Source organism: Acomys minous (assembly GCF_964271855.1).
Source record: "Acomys minous genome assembly, chromosome: 3".
Taxonomy (NCBI): Eukaryota; Metazoa; Chordata; class Mammalia; order Rodentia; family Muridae; genus Acomys; species Acomys minous.
In genome coordinates, this window is record NC_140485.1 from 68,166,681 (window position 1) to 68,189,622 (window position 22,942).

Consider the following 22,942-nt stretch of genomic DNA (forward strand, 5'->3'; position numbering starts at 1 on the left):
GGCCTTGACATTTTAGAAGCTCTGATGTAGAGGACATATGGAGTGGACCTCTGTCTCCAGGTACAGCACCTAATACTCCTGTGTAAACTGTAGTCCCACACCTCAGACGGAACAAAGCCAATCATTGCAGCCGGACCCCTGGGTGCCACATGCAGGCTGGGAAGCAGCAGCAACTTGGTTCCCAGGAGCTCCCTGAGTTCACTAAGGAGCAGAACTCCTGCCCAGATACTGCGTGAGGGGCTTCAGGGCTGTCCTCGGCACTCACCTTTCACAGCAGATGTAACCACATCCTCTAAGATGTCCTTCACCACCTCCTGGGCCCCGTCTTCAGTGCCTACACAAACACACACAGGGTGTTGCCAGGAAAAAGAAAAGAAAAAGGCGATTATGGCAATGGCCTCCTGAAGTCCTGCTCTAGAGGGCAGAGGACCCCTCAGATGCTGACCACAGGGAAGGATCTGCTCGGCTTTCAAGTTTTACTCTCAAGAGCACTGACACACTGAGTCTCCTCCTCCCTAAGTCCCCGCTGCTCATCCCAGGCCACAGCCGCCACCAGCACACACCAGAGCGTGAGCTGATCGCCCCAGGTGACAGAAGGAAGGATGGGCTTCTCAGTGCCTTCACCGCGCTCCTGACCATGTTGCTCTGCGGAGTGCCATGCTGAGCTCCCTGAGTCAAGCAAGCCCAGAATTCAGCAGAGCTCCCTAGCCTGACACTTGAGGACTGACCACATTCAGATGAAAGCATTTTGCCGAACAGTAAATGTTTAAGTGGGAAAGGTCCAACATCTCTGAGCATTAATTTTGTTTTTGAAAATGAGTCCCAGAGAAGAACTTATGGACGGGCTCTGACAAGACATGTGGAAGTGATGTCTCTGGGAAGTGACATCGCCAGTTAGAAAACATATCACCGAGCAGAAGGCGTCATCTTGAGTGAGCAACACCACAGAGTGTGAGTGTGCTTGTCTCAGTGAGGACTCAGTCTACCACCACTTCCGCCTGTTCTGGGCATGGTCTTTGAGGTTCTGGGGAACAGCCACTACATGCCCATAACCAGGTCCACTCGTATGAGATTACTGACATCATATCCTTTTCTTAGACGGTAAAAAAGAATCTGAATGGAAACTGAGGAACAACCCAGCCACAACTGAAATCTCCTAAATTAATTTCTTTACCTCAAAACCATGATTTAGCTTGGATTACAGTTACCTAGAGCTCCGTTTAGTTTTTCATGACACCTTCATGACTTTTGCCCCATTTTTGCCTCACTTACACCATCACACATGATGGCATTCAATTTACCTTAAGCAATGAAATCCACAAACATCAACCTAAGAAGTGCTAATTAAGCCGGGCAGTGGTGGTGCACGCCTTTAATCCCAGCACTTGGGAGTCCCCATGAGTTTGAAGCCAACCTGGACTACAGAGCGAGTTCCAGGACAGCCAGAGCTGTTACACAGAGAAACCCTGTCTTGAAAAACTAAACAAACAAACAAAAAAGAAGGAGGAGGAGGAGAAAGAGGAAGAGGAGGAGGAGGAGGAGGAGGAGGAGGAGGAGGAGGAGGAGGAGGAGGAGAAGTGCTAATTATACTCAAACAATTTACTTTAAAATAAATGTGTAACTTTAAAAAAAAGGGCTCACGGGCTGGAGAGTTGGCTCAGTGGTTAAGAGCACTATCTGCTCTTAACAGCACCGTCTGCTCTTCCAAAGGTCCTGGGTTCAATTCCCAGCACCCACATAGCAGCTCACAACTGTCTACAACTCCAAGATCTGACATCCTCACACCAATGCACACAAATTTAAAAAAGTTAAATAAAAATATTTAAAAAAAAAAAAGGGCTCACTTACTTCCCAAACAGTAACCTGTACCATAATTTGTAGACATGAAGGCTAGACATTTCAGAGCTGGGTTCCCCCTTTGGAGTAGGATTGAAGCAGAGCCTTACACAAACTGGACAAATGCTCTACCACTTGGCTGGTATGCCCTCCCTCCCCAGCCATGACTTTCCTTTTTTTTTTTTTTTTTTTTAAGATTTATTTATTGTGTATACAGTGCTCTGCCTGCATACACATCTGCAGGCCAGAAGAAGGCATTAGATCACATTATAGATGGTTGTGAGCCACCATGTGGTTGCTGGGAATTGAACTCAGGACCTCTGGAAGAACAGCCTGAGCCATCTCTCCAGCCCCATGGCTTTGTACTTCTAAGTTCCTGTTTTGTTATAACACACTGATGCTATGACTTCATAAAATTATGTTGACCATTTCCAACCTGCACTGTCTGCTACAAGTATGCTGTTCATATTCAACATTCAAGAGACATGGAGTCGTGTTATCAGAGACTTGGGTGGCTCAGAGTGACCAGAGGCCATAAAGTGGTGACTGATAAATGCAGGCTGGCAAGTGTGCATTGTTCACCTACCAAATGCTTCTTAATCATCAGCTAATAATTGTTTACCGAGAGATTACTCAGTAAATTACACATATGTCTTCTATTAAATCCTGAAGCCAGGCTGGGCAAGGTGACTCCCGCCTTTAATCCTGTCACTTAGCAGGCAGAGGTAGGTTGATCTCCATGAGTTCAAGGCCAGCCTGGTTGACATAGTGAGTTCCGGGTCAGCCAAGGCTATATAGTGAGTGAGTCTCAGAAGGAAAAAGTAAGAGAAGAAAAAGAAAAAAAGAGACTCTGTCTCAAAACAAACAATAGGAAAAACAACTCTCTGAAGCGGGGGGGGGGGGGGGGGGCAGGAGGAGGGCAGGAGGAGGGCAGGTAAGGCTGCAGGACTATGTATAGGGACGTTTAAAGCAGAAAGATAACAAGTTAAAGGAAGGACCCTTAATCCAGCACTTGAGGGGTAGAAACATATGGATCTCTGTGGATTCCAGGCCAGCCTGGTCTACATAATAAGTACCAGGCCAGCCAGAGCTAAAAAGTAATACTCTGTCCAAAAAAGAGGAGGAAAAAGAAGAAGAGGAAGAGGAGGAGGAGGAAGGGAGGAGGTGGTGGTAGTGGTGGTAGAAAGAGAAGAAAGGCTCTTTTTAAAAAGGCCAGAGAGAACTGTTTCCCATGAAAGTACAATCAATAGGGGCCTATGAAGGCTCTGGAGACAGCATGGTTGGCCTAGTTCCCAATGTGGGGAATTTAAGTCCCTCAAGTTCCCAAGCCTCCATTCCTTCACCTGTAAATACTGTGGCTGTCCCTGAGAAGTGTTCCCATGGTGACTCCTGTAGGCCTGTGCTTCAGGTGTGACTGAGTGTGCTGGGGGAAGGCATTCATGCATCTCCTGAGGAGGGCTGCTCATTCCTGTGACCTCTCTGGCCCCAGAGACTAAGTCCATAATGAAAATTTCCACCTAACCATATAGAAAGCACTTTTAATTAGCTAAAGCCTTCACTATCTTCATTTCCAAAAATAAAATTAGCACATCAACACAGACCTCCCTTTCCTTTCTGCAGATTTTCCACTTAAATAGCCTCACTACTGCCTTTCCTGCACCCTCCTACCACTCCTTCTCACCTGCCCCTGCGCAGACACGGGATCCACATGCACAGAGCCAGCCAAATGCAGACTGGGAATGCTTGTGGAAAATGCGTCTGAACTAAACATGCAGAGTCTGCAGCCATACCACCCTGATGTGCCAGGCTCCTCTAAACATGCAGAGGTGCCCACTCTGCCATCATCATTCCCAGAACAACACGGTTCCTTAGCAGCACAGCACGGCCTTGTACAGGGCAGCCCAATTCACCAAGAGGAGAGTTAAGCTAATATACAGAAGGATGCCACATGATGCTCTATGTCACCATGACAGACAGCAAGAAGGCTATCACCAGATGACCAGAGGTCGCCTCTTGACATTGGCCTAGGACTGTGAGTCAAAATAAAAGTCTTTTCTTCATAACTTAAGAAAGAAATAAAAATTAAAGTAGGGTGTTTCTCCTTTGAACTCTCTTCCCCTCACTAGAGTTCTCCCTTCTTAATAAATGAATGAGAGGATGTAAGTAGTCCTATGTAAATGTCACAATACTTCACCTTATTCATTTATGTATACATGGTGTGCTTGTGTGTGAGCACACACATGACACTGGCAGACATATGGAGATCAGAGGACAACTTGTGGAAGTTCGTTCTCTCTTCCACCACATGGGTCCTGGGATCAACCTCAGATCTCCAGCTTCAGTGGCTGGAGTGTCTTTACCCATGGAGCCCATTGCACCAGTTCTACAAAGCCGTTCTAAACCATGGACTGACCACAAAAGGATCTTATGTCTTTGGGAGGTCCTACGGATACTATGTTCTCAGGCTAGAAAGGGCTAATCCTGATTCTAAGGGCTCCTGTGGAGACAGCTGCTAAGGAAAAGCCCAACCTCCCTGAGGCAGGGCTCCAGCCTGATGCTTATCTGGATGTAGCTTAAGTTTCTTTCTTTCTTTCTTTCTTTCTTTCTTTCTTTCTTTCTTCCTTCCTTCCTTCCTTTCCTTCCTCCCTTCCTTCCTTTCTTGCTTCCTTTCTTTCTCTCCCCTCCTGCAAAACATGGTCTCATTATGTTGCTCTTGCTGTCGTGGAACTCACTCTGTAGACCAGGCTGGCCTCAAACTCACAGAGATCAGACTGCTGATCTCCATGCAGGGACTAAATGTGTACGCCACCACACCAGGCTGTTTTTATTTTTTGAGAAGGGATCTCTGTAGCCCAGGCTGATCCTGAATTTACAGTGATCCTCCTGCAAGAGTGCACCACACCTAGCTTCTAAATGTGCATTTCAAACTGTCACTATGCTGCAGACTGCATCTAAAGAAAGGTGTTTATAAAAGACAAAGACCAGGCACGTTTAAACCCAGCACTCAGGAGGCAGAGACAAGCAGATAACTGAGTTGGAAGCCAGCCTGGTCTACATAGTGTGAATTCCAGGACAGCCAGGGCTCTGTAGAGACACCCTGTCTCGAAAAACAAACAACAAACAAACAAATAATAAAAAGACAGACAAGTGGCTGGAAAGATGACTACTCGTCCAGGGGTCCCGAGTTCAATTCCCAGCAATTATATGGTGGTTCACACTATCTATAATGAAACTTGATGTCCTCTTTTGTCTGATGCTGTCTTCTGTCATGCAGAAGGAATGCATGCAAATAGAGTGCTTATAGAGACAAATATACAAATAAATAAATATTTTTTAAAAAGACAGATAAGATCTCAGGATGATTCACATAGAAGAATGTTTGCCCTGCATGCACCGATCCGTGGGTCTGAGCCCGTGCACCATATAAAGCAGCCATAATGGTCCACCCTTGTAGTCCTAGCACTGCAGAGGTGGATGCAGGAGGAGCCTGGGTGATTGCACAGTCCCGGTGCAAAGGAACAGGGACTGATAGAGGACACCTGATGCCATTCTCTGGCCTCTGCAGGTTCACAACCCCAAACACAGGCACATATACTATACAGAGAGAGAAAGAGATTGAGGTGGGGGGAGGAAGAAAAGGGAGGAGATGGAAGAAAGGATAAAAAGAGAATAGGGGAAATTTTAAACAATAGGAGAGAGAGGCAGGCGGGGTCCATTCTCACAAGGCTCTGCAAGCAGTCAGGGCAGGGAGGGCATAGCTTTTGCTGATTGGTAGAGGGGAGGTTGGTACCTCACTTGAGCTTTTCAAAGAGCACTCCAACTGCAGCCCAGAACATTCGACTGAGACAGCACTCTGGTGTAGCTGAGAAGGGACTGCTCTTCTGTTTGCACAGCCACAGTTACTACTGTACTTTAATAAGATGTCCCTTAAAAAAGATGTGTGCCCTAGCAGGAGCTACTACTGCCTAAAGGCATCATACGTCATGTAACTGAAGCAGAGATGGCGTCAACTGGAAATACAGAGTAGAGCAAAGACTGTGAGGGAGGAATCAGAGCCACCCAGGAAAGAAAAAGTCATGATAGCTGAAGACTTCCAGACCGGTTCATTCCAATGGCTCAGGAGATGTGGACATTCCTAAGTCATCACAATTTATGCTTAATAAATCATCTACTGTCTGATTATAGCCAGGCCTGGCATATTATTTTGCTTAAAAACGGAAACAAAGGGCCAGTAAGATGGCTCAGCAAGTGAGTGTGCTTGATGCCAAGTCTGACTCCATGAGCACTATTCTCAGGACGGAAATGACTCCCACGAGCTGTAGACTAACCTCCGTTGGTGCTCTACGACACAAGAATATCCATGCTCATACACAAGTGCACACAAACAAACCTTTAAAAATTAAGCAAACAGAAAAATCAGCCTGTCTCCATGCCATCTACCTGTCTCCATGCCTGCCTGCCCATCTGGTGTTCTAGCTCTTCACAGGAGCCTATCCATGGCAGCAGACTGCCAAAGACTAAGTGACTAATTGCCTAGTTAACTCCCTGTGGAGACCAAGTGCCCCAACAGCACCAACTGCTCTAAGGCTGACAGGAAGAAGCAGCAGCTGGCTCCATATCAAGGCTTCCATCAGGCCTCACTGGCTGTGCCACATGCAGTAAGAGAAAAGGGAAAGCCAAGGAAAGGCCCAGAATAGACAAGCTGCCCCAGGGGTTTCCTTAACCACCAGCCAACACTTCCCAGTGTATCCCACAACCCCAGGAAAATGCCCGCTCACCCCTAGCAGGCTCAGCTCTACCAGAGAACGAGGAGCTTCTTTCTCGGTGAGCCTCTCCATTTTCTGAGCTCACTTTTCCTAGGCCACTCCTGGCATGGTCACCGTTGGGTAATTCTGTTTTTTCAGGAGTCGTTGGTTTGCTCTGGGCCTGGCTCTGCTTCAATCGGCTGAACTTGGGAGATCCTGCTGTGGCCTGGATCACAGGGGACTGAGGTTTTGACTGGATTGGTTTTTCCAATTCTCTGGCCTCCTGTAACTAAAACACAATGGAGAAGGCATTCCATCTAAATACTTCTAGCATTTTTAGTAAAAAACAAAAATTCTACTAGACGATTGGTTTTTTTGTTTTTGTGGTTTTTCAAGACAGGGTTTCTCTGTGTAGCCGTGGCTGTCCTAAACTGGCTTTGTAGACCAGGCTGGCCTCGAACTCAGAGATCTGCCTGCCTCTGCCTCCCAAGTGCTGGGATTACAGATGTGCACCACCATGTCGGGCTCCTAGACTACAGTTTTAAAATTTTTCAAGCAGCTGATAAACTTCTGTGCTCTTTTCCTGGGTGCAGGGTTATACCTAGGCCTTGTATATTCCACTGAGCTATATCCCAGCCCAGTATTACGTTTCTAAAAGTTCAAATCAAACTTAGAATGTGATGACCAAACTTCAAAACGCATGCTAGAGTTGCACTCTGATTTTAAAATTGGAAGTCTTAGGAAAGGATAAACTTTTAATTGTCAATGGCCATGCACATGGATGAGCTGGCATCAGCAGGACACGTGGGCAGCCCAGCTGTCACTCACCACTTGGTTTTCCATGCGGGTAAAGATAACGTTCAGCATCTGGGTGAGTGTGGCCTTGGCAGTGGTTTGGTTGATGAGGTTTTTGCTGGCCAGGTAGATATTGTAGCATGTCCTCACCGTCTGCAGAATAGTGCCCTCATGGATTTCAATGTGTGGGGAAGTCACTGCAGTCAGAAGAGCCTGAGACAGATCAGAAACGGTCACCTTCCAGAATGCTCATGCCCCTCCTCGGCAAACTTATCTAGAGCAGTTGAGGGGTTTTGCTGTGTTTTTGTTGTTATTGTTTGTTTTGTTTGTTTAAAGCCAGTCTCAAGTTCATTCAATAATCCTGGCTGCTCTGAAACTTGTTATATACAGGCTGGCCTCAAACTGTCAGCAATCCTCCTGCCTTTGTCTCCCAAGTGCTAAGATTCCAGTGTGATTTTTAAAAAATTCTTAGATGGTCCTGCAAACCCATCTGGATGATTAGTACCCACAGCCAACTTTCTATTGTTTCTATTGTTAAAAAAGCAGTTCCCTAAAATTCACACCATTTGAAGTAATTAAGCTGTGTTGAAGTAGGTGTTCTAGTGGCTCGTTAATTTTTTTTATTCTGAATGTTAATATTGATTGAAAAAAATAATAAAATAAGAGAAAGAAAGAAACCTAAAATGAAAACTAGTCCCTTCCCTCACAAAACACACCCCCTGACCTCACCCACAGGAATACAAAGCATCAGTGGCTCCCAGGTCCCTTTCAGATTCAAAAAGCTTTAAGAAAGCACAGCTGGCATGGAGCCACTGCCACAGATCTGAGAGACTCAGGACCTAAGATCTGGAGGGATGCCTTCATCCATCCCACTCACTCCCCACACACTGGTGCTACCAGCTCCTGCTGAGCCCTTCCTGGCAGTAGACACAAAACTGGGAAGACAAGAAACAGGACTGGGTTCAGGTGTTAAAGAGTACCAATGAAGACTTCAGAGCGATGGTCAGCTGGGACCCAGAATCCCCAGAGTTTTATCCCAGAGGCTCTCAAGCAAATAGATTCACAGGTGATTACGTTGTCAGTGGGCCTACTCTTCCGGGCTCATTGCATACTCCTAAGTCATGTCATTAGGAGAAGATCTAAGTAACATTTCTACACTTTTTTTTTTTTTGAGACAGGGTCTCTCTGTGTAGCCTTGACTGTCCTGGACTCGCTTTGTAGACCAGGCTGGCCTCAAACTCACAGCGATCCGCCTGCCTCTGCCTCCCGAGTACTGGGATTAAAGGCGTGCGCCACCATGCCCAGCTCACTTCTACACTTCTGTTCTGACACCACTCAACTAACACAGGGCAAATTAAAACCCACACTCTCACACCAGGACTAGACAAACAGGAATACCTTAATTATTTGTAGCTGAACCCCTTCGTCCGTCTGAGGGCCCTGAAAGCAATTGCAAATGGTTTCAACAATCCTGTCGATCAGCCGCTTCCCGGGAGCTCCACTGTCAGGGGCATTGCCAGTGATGTGCCCATATGCGATGAGTTTCTGCACACAGAAGGAGCCAGAGTTACATGCTTCTGCCTGGCTAGACAACAAGACAGGAGGGATGGATGGCCCTGAACTTCTGGTTCCAATGGTAACAGTCACACCCAGGAGCCAAGCAAGCACAGCTGTTCGGAGCACAAGCTTTACCATCCCCAGTGGGCAGGTTGCCTCTAAGAAGCCACCTGCTGGTGCCACCTCAAACCCTCCCTGGACCTTGGCCTAGATTGAGAGCTGAGGGCAGAGACTAGGGTGAGTTCTACACGTGGCCGAGATTCAGAGTCACTCAGAGGAGCTCACAAAAACACAGTCTCCTGGACTCCAACCCAGACCTACTGAACCAGAAGTTATCGGATGGAAGCTCAGGACTCCATTTGTTTCTCTCAGCTGTCCAGGTTATTCTAAAGCTCAGCCTGACAAAAGGCCCAGACTTATTTTTTTATGTTTACATGATCTATTTATTTATTCTTATTTTATGTACATTGGTGTTTTGTTCACATGTATGTCTGTCTACGAAAGGATGCCAGAGCCTCTGGAACTGGGATTACAGACAGTTGTGAGCTGCCAAGTGGGTGCTGAGAACTGAACACAAGTCCTCTGGAGGAGCAGCTAGCGCTCTTAACCACTGAGTCACCTCTCCAGCCCCAAGGCCCAGACTTCTAAGGCACACTCTGTGTCAGAGAGCTGGCAAGGATGTGGACATGCTGCGTTCTATGTGTAGTGCTTCTGGCTGCTCACACTCCTGCCTGCCTACACAGGCAGACAAGCCAGTGCTCCTGAGGTTGCCCAGAGCCTCCACCACTGAACTAGGCAAGAGGTTACCCTGCAGAAGCTTGTGGCTTTCTCCATCACAAAGCACCTTCATCAATAAGGAGAAAAAGATTAAGAGAGCAGCTTAGAACAGAACACATCGCACAATGGTGTGACAGAGGGAGCAGACTACCCACTCCCTCTGTTGTTTAAGCCCAACTCTGGGACCCAGAAGGAATCGGGTAGAATGGAGGACAAGCCAGAGCCCTCCACCCCACCCTGACCTGCTGCTCGGCCCCTGAGAGGGTAGGGCTGGCTTCGGGTGGGCAGGTGTCAAGTTCTGACACTGCTTCTCCCTCTTGACATTAGAATTCAAGTTCCATCATGAGCACTGGGCTATGAGTAGATGCCAACTCCCAAATATTGATGCTTGAAAAGGAGATTCCCTGAAACCGTGAAGCAGCTTGATGCTTCGGAATCAGACCTGGGTTCCATCCCAAGCACCAAAAAAGAGAAAACAGGCTTCCAGTCGGACATGGTTGCACAGGCCTTTAATCCCAGCATTCAGGGGGCAGAGGTAGAGGATCTCTGTGAGTTCAAGGCCAGCCTGATCTACATAGTGAGTTCCAGGACAGCCAGAGCTACATAGTAAGAGCATGTCTCAGGAAAAGAAAAACCAACCTATTTTTGTATGTTTTATTATGAAGAAAGTTTAGTAACAGTATATATAATGTTAATTTTAAGTTAAAATATATTGAAATATATTCCAAAAAATATTAATATGCAACCAGAAAAAAACATTCATTTAGGCAAGACAGGCTTTGCCCCTGGGCAGTGTGGGCGACCAATCGCTAAAGAACAGGAGCACAGGGCTCCTCAGTGCTGCAGAAGCTGCAGCAGGAGACTGACTCTAGGCTTCTCCTAGCAGGGAGAGGCATCTGAGCCAACTGTGCTCTTTACAAGCAAACCATAAAGGACCTTTGTCCCTGCCACTTCTCCAAGATAAATGAATGACAAGGCACAGTGTAGGTGACTTCAGCTGGCTCCACTCTGGTCAAAATCAGACTTCACCCCTAAAGTCTGGCCTTTGGTTTCCAAGACATGAGTTTCCTCAACTGCCAGGAAATTCTAGCACGTGGGCTTAGAAAGGCAGCAGAGGGTAAGCTCCTTTTCCATGCAGTCTTCCAGGATGCCCATCCACTTCCTAAGTCATAAAAAGGGTATCACTTTACACCTTGTATACTAAACAAAGAGACCCTAGTGTACCTATTAAATTCCAGAGAGTTCCATACAAAAGGAGAACCACACACCTTAAGCCTAAGGACTCCCAGTGGGCGGAAGTGAAACAATGCCAAGGTGTTTAAAATCCTGCAAGCACAGAGTGAAGACACTAATGCAGTCACTGAAAAGGCCAGGTCACAGGGTGACAATTAAAAGCAAGGTCAGCCATCTTTCCCATAAAGAAGCAGGCACTGAACATACGGGTCAGGTGGTCTCCACTGGAACTATTCACCGAAGCTACAGTGATGGGAAGACAGCCTCAGGTAAGTGGATAAACACACATCTCTCTGTTGCTTTAACTGGAAATTAGGTCCTTAGACTTAAGGCCACAAGGGCTGGGCCCTCACAATGGCCTCTGTGCTTTATTAAGAAAAGACCAGTTAGCTTGTACTCTAACACACAGTAAGAATATGGCAGTCTATAAGCTGAAGCAGAGTCCTCACCAAATAGCCAGGGACTTGATTTTGGCCTGCCTACCCTTCAGAGGTATGAAAGAGGGCCTGGTGTTCTGTGAGACTCAGTTGTTACAGCCCAAGTTGAGACCACTGTGGTCCAATAAAATTATTTCCAAAAGCAGACAACAGACCAGACCCTAAGTGTGGGGTTAGGACGTGCTACATACCCAAACAAGCCTACTACTTATTGGACAGGCAGCCTTAGCTGAGCTGGCCACTTTATTATCTAGGCCTCAGATTCTTTGACTCTAAAATAAGAATGAAAAAGCACTTAGGAGGCAGAGGTAGGTGAGTCTCTGTGAGTTTGAGGCTAGCCTGGTCTATAGAGTGAGTTCCAGAACAACCAACGCCACACAGAGAAACTCTGTCTTGAAAAAACAAGGAAAACAAAGCAAAAACAAGAATGAAAATAACACCTCAGAGGGATCTTACAAAGCTTAAACAAGGCGATGGGCCAGGAAGCACCTGGCCAGGGCTGACAGCCTAGTGAAGGGTGTGAGCATTCATTCCTTGGACGTTAATGTGTTAGCCATGGGGACCAGTTTCCTAAGTAAACCTCATGGGAGGGGGAGACAACTAAAATTAAGCTTGTGTCAAACGTCCTCAGCAAACATTCACAGCATCAAATATTTTAGAACAGAAGTAGGACTGAGCCTGCAGTTAAGAATTCTTGGCTCATTAGATGCTTCACATAGGACAACATATACAGAATTAACTGCAATGAAGAGAAACAATTTTTCATTTGGTTTTTCATTTGGAAGAACTGCTTCTGTGGAGAAAATGCTGTCATAATTCTGAAGCATGTGCATATTAAAGAAAAGAGATTAACCGAGTAAATATTATACTGAGGATGCCAAAAATGTGATGTGCCCTGCCACTTTGCAGTTCTGTGCCTAGGCACACAGAGCCAATCAATGACAGCATTCCTTTTCAAGAACTGTTTATCTGCATAAGGCCTCATGAACCTTTTTACACAACTCAACTCTCTAAGCAATTCTAACAGAATCATCTGTTCACAGTTCCAGGAATTTCAGATAAACTTAAATATTTTTAAAACTTCTTCCTGGGCTGGAGAGATCACTCAGCGGGTAAGAACACTGGCTGCTCTTTCTAAGGATGCAGGTCCAATTTCCAGCACCCACACGGCCACTCACAACTGTCTTTAACTTCAGTTCCAGAGGATCCAACACCCTCACACAGACACACATGCAGGCAAAACACCAATGTATATAAAGTACAAATAAATTAATTTAAAAATATATTTTATGGCTCAGAAGTTAAGAGCACTGGCCGCTCTTCCAAAGGTCCTGAGTTCAGTTTCTAGCAACCACATAATGGCTATATATATATCTATTTCTATATCTATATCTATATCTATATCTATATCTATATATCTATATCTGTAGTGAGATCTGATGTCCTCTTCTGACTTGCAGGCCAGATATATACTTTAAACTTCTTCCACTAATGGGATTGTCCACTAAGGTTAAGAGGTGATCAGAAACTTGGAGATATCTAGAGCAAAAACAAATATGGCTTGGGAACTAAGGAGCCTAAGCTGTCTTATCAGACAGGCTCCCCACTAAATTCCTGAGTCCTCCACAGTTAGAGATCATCTATGAGGACATCAGTGAAGCTCTCACTGTGGTCAATCTTCATCACATGCAGACTGTTGGTTTCAAATGTGCTCACTCACACACTCACCCACCTACCCACTCACTTATGTGTATTTGAAAGCCTCAAATCAGAAGTGTGGAACTTCCGTGGTTACTTGTAGAAATGCGCACAACTGTAAAATCCCCAAATCACAGTGAAGGTGGAACAAGGTGACATTGCTCTCTTTCAGATTTTCCTCCATATTCAAGTGTTTTTTTCTGTGGCTTTCACAGTTTTGTCCTTTATGCTCCCCCCCACCCCACCTCGGTTTTTTGAGACAGGTTACTCTGTGTAGCCTTGGCTGTCCTGGACTCGCTTTGTAGACCAGGCTGTCCTCAAACTCAGAAGATCCACTTGCCTCTGCCTCCCTGAGTGCTGGGATGACAGGCGTGTGCCACCACACCTAGTGTCCTTTATGCTCTTTAGAACACCCTCCTGGTGTATGAGAAGTGCTTCCTGGAGTTAAGAAGCAAGAAGGCTGGAACTGCCTTACAAAAGACCGCAGGTTAGATAAACTTGGTTCAAGCATTTTATTAATGCTGCTGGCTGTGAACTCAATGAGCCAATGATGCATTTTAAGAGATGTCTTTAAGAAGAAACATACAGAGAATGAAGTTATACACTAATCAGCTGACTCAAACTGAAGAACTGGGGAATCCAAGCCTGCACTTCTTGGGGCTGGCTAGCTCATAGCACCTATAGATCAGAACTTCCACAAATAATCAGGGATGGCTGCACCTGTTTTTACACCTGAGAGTATACATTAATGCCATCAACAATAAGGCTGGGAGCATGTCATGTGCCTGTGTATATCAAATACAATCGACCTACAAGCAATGTACCGCTGAGGAAACCAGACTGTCTTCCCGCCATGAGATCTTCACAGAGGAAGATTCAAACCGCTCTTATGCACCACCTCCAGGGGCATTCTCGGTGCCAGAGCAGCATGGCTGTGGGTAAAGGAGTGGCTGTGGCTCTGAAGGACCTCTCACAGCAAGTTTAAACATGGTACCTGCAAGCAGTCCAGGGAGGTGCTGACCACCCGAGGGGACTTGGATTGGCAGGCCAGCTCGAACGGAAGGAAATACTTGTCAGCTTCAATGAAGTTGGCCTTTGGTGGAGCCGCAGCGCCAAGCCTAGGGAAAAGCAGAAAAGGGCCAAGAGGAAATGAAAAAAGAAAAAAGGTCACTTCTCTCCACCTTACTCTATTTTCCCATTTTGCTTGTAAGTGCTTAGTTAAAAGTGCTGAGAGCTCTATCTTGAGGTGATATGGTTACAAGCCAAGTACATGTAATTTGAGAAAGAAACCACTAGAATGTCATATGCAGAAAACAAGAGCCCGGACCTGCTACTGGACTCACTGGCAGGCTGGTCTGGATCTGCTCCAGCCACCCCAGAGCCACGTCTCTCAACCATGACTGGCTGGCCCCATCAAGATAAGAAGCAGGCACTGCCAGAGCAAGCTGCCCCTTCCACAGAGACAAGGCTTCTGCCTCCTCCTCAAGAGAAAGTATAAAGGCCTCACTTGGCCTTCCTTAACCATTCCTCCAGGCACACAGCACTGGGCCAGTCACCTGCCTGCCCAGAAGCTAGGGGTGTGCTACCCCTTTAAATTTAAGAGTAAACATGTATGGAAAGGGGTTCCCATGGCCACCACCTTCGGTACCCCCAAAAGGAGGAATCACTGCTGCTTACCTCTGTTTTTCAATTTCTGCTTTAATTTCATCTGGTGGAGGAAGAAAAAGCACATTAGGAGCACAGAACACTTATAGATGAGAAAGGTTTGCTACAACATATCTGGAAACCATTGAAAAGAATATTTATGAAATTGTGGAACACTCAAACTTTGATACAACATGAAGCCAGAACTTATCAGAGCAGTGATGATGCCTCTGGGAGTCACTATGCTAGGCATGAGTATGAGTTCACATTGAAGTCACTTAACACCACAGGACCCTGTGGGTGGGTACTACTGTTTTCTCTCTCTTGTTTAGAGGAGGTTCACATCCTTGGCACTATAGACACTCTGGAGCCCTCCTGCGCAGCCTCTACCCTCTAGGTGACCGCAGCACTTTCTGCCCCTACAGTATTGTGCTGTGGCTTGTGATGAGGTCTCTCTATGCAGCCTAGGCTAACTGGGAATTCATGGTCCTCCTGCTTCAGCTCGTTCAGTGCTGCCAGTCTTGAATACCAAATGTTTCCTGAGCAAACTCCCTCCAATGAAATATTTCTTTTTTTTAAGATTTATTTATTTGTTTGTTTCCTTGTTTGTTTATTGTATATGGGAGCGCTATGTGCATTGTGAGCCACCATGTGGTTGCTGGGAATTGAACTCAGGACCTCTAGAAAAGCAGACAATGCTCTTAACCACTGAGCCTCCAGCACCGAGAATGGATATTTCAATGAGGAAACTCAGGCACCCTGAGAATAGGGAACTTACCCACATTAAACTAAGAAATAAGGGAGCCAGGACTTGCCCCAGATCTTGGCTCTGGGGTCTATGTTCTACTTTTTCTGCATAGCAGGTATGTGTTAAAGTTAACACACAACATCTAACTATGCAAAACCATACACAGGAGCCTGGAAACCCAGTAAGAAAATACTAAAATAAAAAAGGGAAATATTAGAAGCTAACTAGGTAGCGGAATGGTGATGTTTCTTATAAATTACATTATTCAGATAGTTATTGGGGGAAGGGCAGCAGTGTGCATGTGATGATCAGAGAACAATTGTCAGTTGTCTGTTCACTACTTCCACCTTGTGGGTCCCTGGGATTGAACTCAGGTCACCAGCCATGGCAGCAAGCACCTACACCTTCTGAGTCATCATACTGGTCCCTATTCTATTTCTTTCTTTCTTTCATGTTTTTCTTTTTCTTTTGTGTGTATGGGTGTTTTGCCTGCTTGTATGTCTATGCACATGCATGCTTGATATCCAAAGAGGCCAGAAGAGGGCACCAGCTCCCCTGCAACTGGAGTCACAGACTGCCATGAGCCACCATGTGGGAGCTGGGAATCAAACCCAGGTCCTCTAGAAGAGCATCCAGAACTCTAAGCTGTGAACCATCTTTCCAGCCCCTCTTTTTTTTCTTTCCACATTTTCTATGATCTAAACATTTCTGAAGTTGGTACCACCAAAACAAGAGAGTACCTAGCTAAATGCTCCTGACCCGCCCACCAATCTACTTCGCGTTCATATGTTAGGCCGCCAGGTCCAGGTAATATCAAAGCAAGGGAGGGAGGGAGGCAGGAAGAGAAGAAGGTGGGGGGGGTGGTAAAGGGGAGAAGGACACACACCAAAGCCTTTCTACACCTCTCTTGAGAGCCAGCAGTTAGATGAGGGCACTAGCCATCCTAACAGCACCAAGACACAGTTCAGGAAGCTGTTAGTTTCATTTGGTTGTAAAATCAAGGAACAGGGCTGGCTAGAGGTGGTAATGTCTAACCTTCTGGCTGGCCTGCACACTTTTACTGCATGCCTAAGAAAACAGGAGAGAACTGCCCAGATGACTAATAGCAAGCCACAAAGCCTGTGACGCTTGTGACAGGAACTGTACAACAAGGACCCTGTCCTCAGAGGGCATGAATAGTCTAAGAGTGAGGGCCTCATCTCCAACAGAAGACTACAAGGCTGGCCTAAAGATCCAGCTTCCATCAGCCTACATAACATAGCAGCTTTGCTTAGATCACAAGCTCATGTGACACACCAGACACACTCTGCTGCCGGCTAAAACATACGGTTCCTCTGGTCATGAGCAGCACTCCTGGGCTCAGTCTGAACCATCGGACACGGCCAAGCCCGGGCTAGAAGCAAGTGCTTCCTGAGTCTCCAACCACCTGTTTTTGAATACCACTGGTGCCAAGCCAGTGATCTACAAATCTCACCAGTATGGCCATTCACTGGCCATGCGAGGCACCCAAAACAGCGAGAGCCAATGCAGGGCTACACACTTGAAGGCTTATGTTGGCCAGGCAGGAAATGCCAAGAAAGGCATCAGGGAGATGAGATCTTAGGGCCAGGAGCGCAGTATCCTTCAGTGGCTGGCACTGGCACCTCTAGAGACCACCTGCTTCTCCACCCCAAAGCCACCTACAGTGACTGGTCACACACCAAATCTTGGCCCTGCGTGGAACTGGGGCACTTCCAGCTCCTTGCCTGCCTCTCCACACAGCCTCCTCTCCTTCCAGCTGCCCCACCTACTCAAATGCTCCCAGAGGATCTGACTCTGGCCTGCCAGACCTTCCCATGACTGCTTTCCAGGAGGAGCCCTTCAGCAGGACTGCTGTTAGAATGGGAGACACCCAACAGCATTTCTTCTGACCTCTAGCCTCAATTTCCAGCACAATTCCATCCTAGGGAGCAATTCCATCCTCTGGTGGCCTGTCCCCTAATCAGACATCCGTGAAGAGGCAGGTCTAGGATACTGCCATCACCAGCATCAGAGGGAGCCTGAATACAGTCAGTCTGCCCTCCTGCCCCATTTCTGCACCATGAGGACCATACGTCATTCTTCTACTCTATTTCATTAATTGGCATCATCACATCCTTTCCTCACAGCTGATGTAGCAGTCTCCCCATCACAGAGAAGTTAGGAGTTATCACCCAGAGACTCCCTCAACTTCCTGTTAGCAAGCCTACAAAGGGACCTGCCTGTGCCCACCCTCTGACCCCTTGTTGTGTGTATGGGATACCCCCACACACACACACACCATGCCCTCCTATCCCTACCTAGTTGCTTGGGGACTTGATGTTCTCAGGAGTGGCAACTCTGACCACTTCTCTTCACAAGACTACTCTCACTGCCACACTTACCAGTCTTACTGTTCTGCTTCTGGCTTTCCCCCTCCATCTCTCCCACCTCACAGCTCTTCTCCATACAGCAGGCAGAGGAAGCATCTAATAGCTGTAACAGCTAATACTGTCAATGTGACAGGGTCTAGAATCACCTAGTGGACAAGCCTCTGGGCATGCCTGTGAGACTGCCTAGGTTAGGCTAGCTGGGATAGGAGGAGCCATGTTAACTGTGGGCAGTACCATTCTGTCCTGGATGGAAAAGCAGAGGGAGAAAGCTGAGCACCCAGCATCCACTGCTCTCTGCTTCCTGACTGTGGACATGTGACCAGGCCCTCAAGCTCCTGCCACAGGGCACTATCCATCAAACTCCTCCCTTCCACAGGCTGCTCTGCGGCAGCAAGGAGACAGGCAATGTTGGGAGTGGCTCATACTATGGAGCCAATGGCCTTCACTTGCTCAGCTCTCCCACATCACTAAGTGAGTTCAGCATCCGCATGGCTGCCGAGTCTCTATGATCTGACTCCAGTCACCACTCTGGTCTCCCTATCCAAAACTCTGGATGCTGCCCTCCACTTTCCACCATATCCCAAGGCTCTCCCTTCAATCCCAGGCTTACATGTCACCACCCTGACAGGCCTTTCAGCATCATTAACAACTGCCACCTGGTCCAGCCATGCTCTGCATCCCTAACACCTTTTACATCCCACTCTGGTTTACTCTTCTCATCTTTCGTCGTGGTACTGAGTGATCACTCTTGACATACCATGTGCCAGCCTCTAACAGCTGCTTCCACAGCAGAGTAGAAACTCTACAACAGGCCTGCCTGTGAGGTCCACTAGAATGTACCAGCAGTGTGCTCAACTCCTGCGTAAACCGTCCTTTTCCTGTATTACTTAACCTCTCCCTCAAGTAGATCCCTTTTCAATGACATTTAGAAAGTGTCAAGTGTCTTTCTACCTTAAAGGAAGAAAACTAAAAGTATGCATGGTCACACACCTGTAACCCCAACTGTCAGGAGGCTGAAACGGCTGCTGCAAGTACCAGGCCAACCACTACAGGCAAGACCCTGCCTCAAAACCAAGAAAAGGACACTCTTCCCTGGGCCATACACACCCACCTGACAGCACACCCAAACACTGCCTGCACTGTCTCCTCACCTCCTACTCTCCCTTCCGCCCACGCCAGGCTGGACTTCACCCAAACAGCTCAGGAGGCCCTCACTGACCACGTGTCTCTAACCTTAAGAGGATTCTGAACCTAATGGGCCTGCTTCCAGTCTCCATCTGACAGGCCTCCCTCAGCACCCCATGTACCAACCTCACGCTCCCAGAAACTGTCTCTGCATCTGCCCTGTGATTCTCAACTGTCTCTGCTCTAGCTCCCTCTGCACACTCCACCCCTCTGCCCTGGCAGGAAGAGACTGGGGCCCCAGCACCACGCTCCCACCCAGACAGTCCAGCTTCTAGACCAGGCCTCTCAGGGCTCTCGGGCTTATCTCTGCTGTTGCTTCCTATTTCTTGTGTCTCATTGGATGGTGCTTAATATAATATGGTTTGTGTACGGAATGTCCTCCAAGACCCACACTTTAAAGATGTGGCCCCTAGATGGTGCAGCCACATGTTGAGGGGTGGTTAGCTCATGAGGGTGCTAACTGCATCAAGAGGTTAAATCCCCAGGTGAGTTCATACTGAGTGAGCTATCAAAGGTGAGCCTGGCTGGAGGGCGTAGACCACTTAGGGATGTGCCTTTGAAGGATGGTTTGTTCCTGGTGTGTTCTCGTTCTCTCTCCCTCTCTCTCTCTCTCTCCCCTGTCTCTCTCCCTCCCTGTGAGGAGGACAACTCTGATCCACCATATACTTCTACCCTGATGCTCTGTTTCATCTCAGTGCCAAAACAATGAAGCTAGCCACCAATGACTGAGGCTTCTGGAACCGTGATCCAAACGTTTCCTCCATTAAGTTATTCCTCTATGACACTTGGCACAGCGATGAAACACTGACTAACCAACGTCCAAAGGCAGATCTGAGTTCCAGCCCAGCTGCGCCTTCTCCCTCCACCTCCCCATATGGCCTTCGCTCTTCCCATCTGACAGCTCAGGCCAGAGTCAAGAATCCGGAGGCGGTTGCACAACTCCAGCTCCCATGCTCTTAACCCAGCTTCCCTTAGTTCTGCTTTTCACCAGGGCAACAGTCCACTCACTTAGTTCTTTTTGTGTTGCCATCACTCCAAGTCACCCACCCCGTCACCAGCAGGACACTAACTGCCTCTTACTTGATCCCAGGCAATCCCTCTTAGTCTCCCTATCAGATGTGCACACAGCGGCCCAAGGGATCTTTTCAGAACCCAAGCCTGACTGTGCCAGCACCTTTTTCCTGTTTCACACTCTTCAGTGACACCCCGCTGCTTCCTCCCCTACCTCACTCCCAAGCACACTAGGCCTCAGCCACGTGTTGCTCTGTCACAAAGCCTTTGCCTAGTTAGGCTGGTCCCTCTGCTGAGCTACCTCCCACCCCAACCTCTGTGTCTGCACTCATCATTCAGATCTCAGCCATCCTTAGGGATGTCTTCCAAGTCAGTGCCCAGGTTCTAACAGGGACAGGCTTCTTGCTGGCATGGCCAGAGGGTGTGACTGCGGCTGCGTCAGAGCACAGTCCTTGTTTGTTTTGCTCCTCTGGCATCATGACCCCAGCTGTGACATCTAAGTACATCCTCTGAGTGAGAGTCAGACTGGTCTGGACAACAGAGAGAAACAAAATAAGCAGAAATAGATATGCACAGATGACTCCCTAGTGCCGAGAGGAAGTCAACCTTTACATCCCACACAGAAGGAAGGCCTGTTCTCCCCACAAACAGTAAAACCTAGTAAAACACCAAGCTAACCAAAACTAACCTGGCAGGAAGAGTCCAAGAATGAATCAGCAAACGTAAAACCTAAGATCACCTCACAGGAGAGAAAGTCAAGCAGTGTGTCCTGGCAGGTCCCTGGTGACTGCAGAGAGCAGCGATAAGGAAGCCAACTCTGAGCTATTCCTATAAAGACTCCATGTTCTGCGATGAAGCCTGTTTTCACAGGCCTGCTCTTCTCTGTAAAGAACAGGCTTGCTATTTGCCCTGGCACTGCTTTCAGAGTCTCTCGAGACTTACAAGTACTGAGCATAAGTCTGGATTCATTTGTGCAGCCAGACACTTGCTCAGCCGGAATCATGGATGCAGTTCCACAGAGCAACTCATGCGGCAGAGAAAGGTAAGCAAGCACCAGGTCCTCCTCCTCGGCCACACACGCCTCAGAAACAGTAGGTATTCACATCCTCTCAGAAACACGGCACCAAGAGCTGCATTAGTAACCAGGCCACAGGACTTTAAGCGAAGGGTCAAACTGTCCCACCAACCGTGACATACACTTCAGTTATCAACACGACACAATGTTTTAGTGGCTGTTGCTAAAAGGTGAGCTGCCTCCTGGAAACACTACAGTACTTTTCAACAAAGAGCAATCTGCAGGCAGCTGAAGATTTGGCTTAGCAGTTAAGAGCACACACTGCTCCTGCAGAGGACCTGCGTCTGGTTCCCAGCACCCATGACAGGCACCCATGACACTTCTTCCAGGGGATCTGGTGCCCTCTTTCAAGGGCATGTTCACACATGCATGTACACACATACACTAAAGATAAAATCAGGCTATTTTTAACTAAGGAGGCAGAGGCAGGCAGATAGATTTTCACTGAGCAAGGCCAGCCTGCTCTACAGAGCAACTTCCAGGAAAGCCAGGGCTACACAAGAAACTCTGTCTCAAAAAACAAAAAATTGTGTTTTTAACTTTCATTTTATTGTTTTATGTGTATGTGTGTTTTGCCGGCATGTCTGCGCATCATGAGAGGCCACCTGGGCCTGGAATTACAAATGGCTGTGAGTCATCACATAGGTGTTGGGGTCAAACCCAGGTCCTCTGGAAGAGCAGCTAGTGGTCTTAACCGCTAAGCCATCAATCCAGTCCCCTCTGTCTTGGGATTTTGATTGTTTAGTTAGTGTTGGTTTATTTGTTTTGTTTTGAGACAGGGTTTCTCTGTGTGGCTAAGGTCTGTCTCAGAACTCATTCTGTAAACCAGACAAGCCTGGAACTCACAGAGATCTGCCTGCCTCTGCCTCCACAATGCTGGGATTAAGGACATGTTCCATCACTGCCCAGCTTGTTTTTTGTTATTATTATGGTTTGGCTTGGTTGGTTGGTTGGTTTGGTTTGGTTTTTTGAGACAGATTTCTCTGTGGGTAGCCCTGGCTGGCCTCACAGAGATCCACCTGCCTCTGCCTCCCAAGTGCTGGATGGAATTAAAGGTGTGTGCCACCACTACCCAGTGTTTTGTTTTGTTTTAAAGGCTTTATTCTGGATAGTATTTCAGTCAACTATTCTATTTATTTTTGGCTTTTTGAGATAAGTTTTGCTGCAGAACCTTGGCTGGTTCAGAACTCACTCTGTAAGTCAAGCTGGCCTCAAACTACAGCAACACCTGGTCTCTGGCTCTTGCGTGTTGGGATTAAAGGTGTGCACACTAATGCCTGATCACGTGTCATTTCTGAGACAAGAGCTCAATAAATAGCAGAGCATGGCTTCCAATTCATGATCCTTCTTGTACTGGCTGGTTTTGTGTGTTAACACAAACTGGAGTCATCAGAGAGGAAGGAGGCTCAGTTGAGGAGATGTCTCCATGAGATCCAGCTGTAATGCGTTTTCTCAAGTAGTGATCAATGGGCGAGGGCCCAGCTCATGGTGGGTGGTGCCATCCCTGAACTGGTGTCCTGAGTTCTGTAAGAAAGCAGGCTGAGCAACCGGAGGGGAGCAAGCCAGTAAGCAGCACCCCTCCATGGTCTCTGCATTAGCTCCTGCCTCCAGGTTCCTGCCCTGACTTCCTTTGCTGGTGAACAGCAATGTGGTGAAGTGTAAGCTGAATAAACCTCCCCAACTTGCTTTGTGGTCATGGTGTTTCATCACAGCAATAAAACCCTAACTAGACAGTCCTGCTTCAGTCTCCAGAATACTAGGGTTACAGATACGGGCCACATTAGGCAAATGGTAACATTTTAATATTTTTC

The 22,942-nt window shown here is 47.3% G+C and overlaps 1 protein-coding gene across 2 annotated transcripts in view; it reads right to left on the minus strand.

The window, feature by feature from the left end:
* ARFGEF2 (ARF guanine nucleotide exchange factor 2) overlaps positions 1-22,942 on the minus strand; it is an 89,733-nt gene that overhangs the window by 61,097 nt on the left and 5,694 nt on the right. For both annotated transcript variants that reach the window (XM_084777170.1, XM_084777169.1), the window contains exons 2-7: positions 14,756-14,786; positions 14,073-14,196; positions 8,775-8,921; positions 7,410-7,589; positions 6,615-6,870; positions 266-334 (exon numbers count right to left, since the gene is read on the minus strand). In XM_084777170.1, the coding sequence (XP_084633296.1) occupies positions 266-334; positions 6,615-6,870; positions 7,410-7,589; positions 8,775-8,921; positions 14,073-14,196; positions 14,756-14,786 (807 nt within the window). The remainder of the gene's footprint in view (positions 1-265; positions 335-6,614; positions 6,871-7,409; positions 7,590-8,774; positions 8,922-14,072; positions 14,197-14,755; positions 14,787-22,942) is intronic.